This window comes from Vitis vinifera, chromosome 12, assembly GCF_030704535.1.
Source record: "Vitis vinifera cultivar Pinot Noir 40024 chromosome 12, ASM3070453v1".
In the NCBI taxonomy this organism is placed as follows: domain Eukaryota; kingdom Viridiplantae; phylum Streptophyta; class Magnoliopsida; order Vitales; family Vitaceae; genus Vitis; species Vitis vinifera.
Window position 1 is genome coordinate 817206 of NC_081816.1, and position 4738 is coordinate 821943.

The 4738-nt window shown below is 36.2% G+C and overlaps 1 protein-coding gene across 1 annotated transcript; it reads left to right on the plus strand.

The window, feature by feature from the left end:
• LOC100262479 (two-pore potassium channel 3) lies at positions 1–4594 on the plus strand. Its single transcript, XM_002279519.5, has 2 exons — positions 1–1083; positions 3991–4594. Exons 1-2 carry the CDS (start codon positions 56–58, stop codon positions 4133–4135), a joined length of 1173 nt encoding a protein of 390 aa, XP_002279555.1. The 5' UTR covers positions 1–55; the 3' UTR covers positions 4136–4594.
• The last annotated feature ends 144 nt before the right edge of the window (positions 4595–4738 follow it).

A 4738-nucleotide genomic window follows, 5' to 3' on the forward strand; every position in this document is an offset into this window, starting at 1 on the left:
AGAAGTCTAGGACAGCAAGAGTTTGAGGACTTACTTCATATCATGTGGATTCACCATGGATGAGGCCCTTCTCTCCAGAACAGCAGCTGGTGAGGAGTCAAGCAGACCATCTCCCAGGAGAGAGTTTACCTCTAGCCTTCTTGACCTAGGTTCACCTTGGCGACAATCAACTGCCCGTATTATCACCACCGATGCTGTTATCCCTATCATCACAACACCCAATTCTTCCTTTGCTAACCTCATTTCAAACTTAAACAGGAAGAGAAATCTCACCCACCGCTCACACTCTGCTCCTTCTGTGTTTACTGACGTCAAGGAGGCTTTTCCCACTTCTGCAGACCCGAGACCTTCCCGAAAATCAATGCCTCTAATCGTCAGGCAAGCCTACATCTGGGTCATTTTGTATGGAATAGTTGGAATTCTAATATTCTGCCTGAAAAGTGGAAGTTTCAAGGGCCATCTCACAGTAAAACCAGTGGACGCCTTGTACTTTTCTGTTGTCACTCTCTGCACAATTGGTTATGGAGATATTGTTCCAGACTCGACATTTACCAAGATGTTCACTTGTGTTTTCATCTTAGTTGGATTTGGTTTCATCGATATTTTGCTCAATGGTCTGGTCACCTATGTTCTTGACAGGCAAGAGGCAGTTATGATGAGCACTGTAGATCTTAACCAATTCAACACAATGGTGCGGACATATATGATAGACACAGAAAAGGGAAGAATGAGGATAAGAATCAAAGTGGGTTTGGCATTGGCTGTTGTGGTTGTTTGCATTGCTGTGGGGACAATTGGAATACATCTTTTGGAGGGTCTGACTTGGGTTGATAGCATTTACCTATCGGTAACATCAGTGACAACCGTAGGATATGGGGATTATGCTTTTGAAACATTGGCGGGCAGGTGCTTTGCAATAATTTGGCTATTGGTAAGCACATTGGCTGTCGCTAGGGCATTTCTCTACCTCACTGAGCTGAGGATTGACAAGAGGAATCGAAGGATTGCGAAATGGGTTCTTCAGAAGAAGCTGACTCTTGGAGATTTAGTGGCTGCAGACCTTGATAATGATGGATCAATCAGGTATGCCTCATTTTTCTAACTATTGATTTTATGATGAAATTGGCATGTTCATTCAAATTTTACAATCTTACGCAATGGTTGCAACCAATGAAAAAGCTAGTACCTACAATTGGGGTTTAGAACTGAAGATTCAACATCAGCTAACAACATGGATACAAAATCTAATATCAGATGGCATGGGTAACATGGCATAGATTATAAAACTAAAATTTGCAAAGTAATTATCAAGCTTTTAAATAGGAAAAAAACTACAGAAGTTCACAAAGTAACCATCAAGATTTTAAATAGGATAGAAAGAAAGGTTTAAAATTGGAACTATCATGTACACAAACACAATCAAGTTATGATGGATGGAATATGTATGGGGGTGAATATGGAAGCTAGGTTTCGTTTCTGACCAAAAAAGAAAAAAAAATATGGAAGCTAGGAACTATGCTAGAATTGCAGACATCAAATCCTGCCCATGACAAGCCCACCATATCTCAAAATTTTGAGCGAGCATACTGGGATTGAGATACAAGAGAAATGCTATAATGATCAACAAATGAGTGTCAGGAGAACTATGAAAGTAAACCCAAGGATGCAAAGAAAATTTAAATGTAGGATCCCCAGATATTATTTCCTAGTGGAATTTAGGCAAAAATTTAAAATATTGAGGATCAATGCAAGAAAGATCCATATTGACCCAATGATATTTCAAATGAAGTCTAAAGATTGAATGGTCTTCGCTCATTAGAGTGTTTGAGAACCACTTTAAAAGAGTAGAGATGCTAACTGTGAAATAATAGTTTCAACTATATCAATATAGGATCAAATGAGATGTCCTGAGTTATATTTATGGGGCAAGAAGTCTAATGTCAAACAGTCCTGGCTCATTAGAGTGTTTAAATGAGATATCCTGTGTGACATTTACAGAACATGCTATACAATGGGAGAGTGGTCCAGATTTAGGAACAGAGCAAAAATCTTTAGAACACGAGTTTGTTTTCATGGCAGGGACATCAGATATGAAATGATAAGTGGTCTTCATCGACTATTAAAAGGCATATTATTGACTGCTTAGGAAATCTACTGCCGGGATCTGAAAAGAAAAGAGTCCTAACACAATATAACTGACAACCTCAAGGACATTTCCAGTATCTTATTGACCATTGCAAGGACAGCTGGGAAGAAAGGCGAGAGAATTCAGTTATAACAGCATAAAATTAGAGACATTTCAGTTTATAATTTTACTAGTTTCATATGAAAAGATTGTTCAGGTATAAGATGAGGTGCATCAGAGAAGGTCAGATTCACAAATAAAGCGGTTGTACAGTTAAATGCAAAACTAGAATTGTGGAAGAACAGTATCAATGTTAAGGATCCATAAATAAGTTCAGACAAAATAGAATGCCAGATCACAACTTCGCTAACATGTCAGGTTAAGATGGGCAGATGGTTAAGTTTGAGAGCTATTAGATACCTTAAGAGTCCTATCTTTGATTTTAGCTTTGATTGTACAGAATTAACCTTTCAGTTTACACTTCTCAAATCTAGCTGTATTATATACCATTCATTGTGACTTGGAGGAAAAACAGCTATATTTTAAGAGAACTTTTTTGCATGGTAACTTAGTGAAGCAATTCTACATGTGTCAAACAGAAAATTTTGAATGCAGGGCAAAGAAAATTATATTTGCAAGCTAAATAGAATGTAAAAGTTCCTGTGGTCTTCTGCAATAGTAAAATGCCTTTTGACATATTCATGATTGGACAAAAAATACAAAATTGAGTAGGATGAATCTCTTCTTTTGAAAGGACTTGCTTAAGTGACACTTATCTAAAAGAAATTCTGTATGTCTATCACATACTTATCACTACAAAACTTATTTTGGAACCATCAAGTTGGAGTTTCAGTTAAGAGAGGACCATGGGAGGAAATCTCAGATACTGCTAAAAAGATCTTAGGGTTGGTTAACACAAATTCACTTCCACATCAATGATAATAGCCTATTAGAAGTCGTAATGTTAAGCAAGAGAAATCTTCAGGTTTATAATCTCAACAAAGAAATGGTTGAGGAATACTCTAGATGCCACTATGTTGCTGCTGGTTTCACTTGTCAAAATGATGCATTAAGCTTGGAGTCTAGCCTTGTGTCATATATAAGTTCCTATCATCAACAGGGTTTTCCCTATAAATATGAGAGTACAGGACACACATCTCTCAACTTTGGGTTACTGAGAAAGTGGAAGAGTACAAAAGAAAATAAAATTTGAATTTTTTTCTATCTTCTGTTTTGGCATCCCAAAAGGGTTTTGGCTAAACTAAGACAAATAGTTTAGATGACTAGCTTTGCACCTTAGTTTCCTTATAGCCCAATATGCTACTGAATATGATATAGCTTAGTGCAAACCTTCAGTGTTCTATATTTCATGCTATTGCATATGTATTTAACAAGAAAAGAGTCTCCTTAATCGCCTGGGAATATTGGTATAAATTACTGTGCTAAGCTTTAGTAAAGTAACCAGGCAGCTGTTTGGGATTTTTTTTTCACAGGTACCAAATTCAAGGTTCAAACAAGAAACTGAAAAAAAAAATTATCCCTAAAATTTTCAGAGGTTACACATCAATTTTGTAGCAGGTTCCGGTAACTATAATCTGGAGTGGACAGTATTACCATTTTCTCTTCAAATGTTAATCAAACTGGCAGCCAAATTTTACCCTACAGTGGCATGAAAACTAAAAGGGATGAAAAGACAACAGAAAACAAATTTATTCATATTTTTCATTAATTTCTTCAAAATTGTTACTTCCAGATCCACTGATTATATAGCAAGTTTCATTTATTTTTCTTTTCCTCGATTCTGTTGAGCATCATTATTTTCTTGAAACTTTTTTAACATTTATTTGAATATTCCACTGTTGCAGCAAATCTGAGTTTGTTATATACAAACTAAAGGAGATGGGAAAGATATCAGAGAAAGACATCCTGCTGATTAGCAAACAGTTTGAGTCACTAGACCACACCAATTGTGGCAAAATTACTATTGCTGATCTCATGGATAGTGATTAATTCAACCACTGGTTTCCAATTGGAAAAAGGAAAGTGTAATATTATCTAGATCTCACTTTGGCAACAGCCTCAACTTGGAGCTCTACACTTTGTACAAAATTGAAAGGCATAAGAGGGCTGGACCATACAACATATATCATAGAAAAACTAGACGGCATCATACCCATGGTTCTGGTTCCATCCGAAAGAGAACTGATTGGGTGATTATGATAATCAATGTTATTCTTTTGCAAATACCTTTAAGTAAAAGGGATCCCCAGCTATTCAATTTTTACATTATTTTATCATTTTCAAATTTGCAACAGGTCCATCCATCTAGTAACCAAGATTGTATATTATAAGCTAGTAAGAGTTCCTATGTGTAGATTGCTCTGCTTTTGGAAGGAGCAGTTGTATTATTTCAAAAGATTCATTTCTTGTCCTCAATTTTAATAAAAGTTCAAGCACTTTGCACTCCTAGCATTTCTACAATTTCATCACAACTAGCTATTTTACACATAATATGGTCAGAGAACAACTAATTTCTTTACCTCAATTTCAATGAGTTCAATCGCTTGGCTGTCCTAGCATTTCTGACTTCCATCAGACAACTTACAGATAATG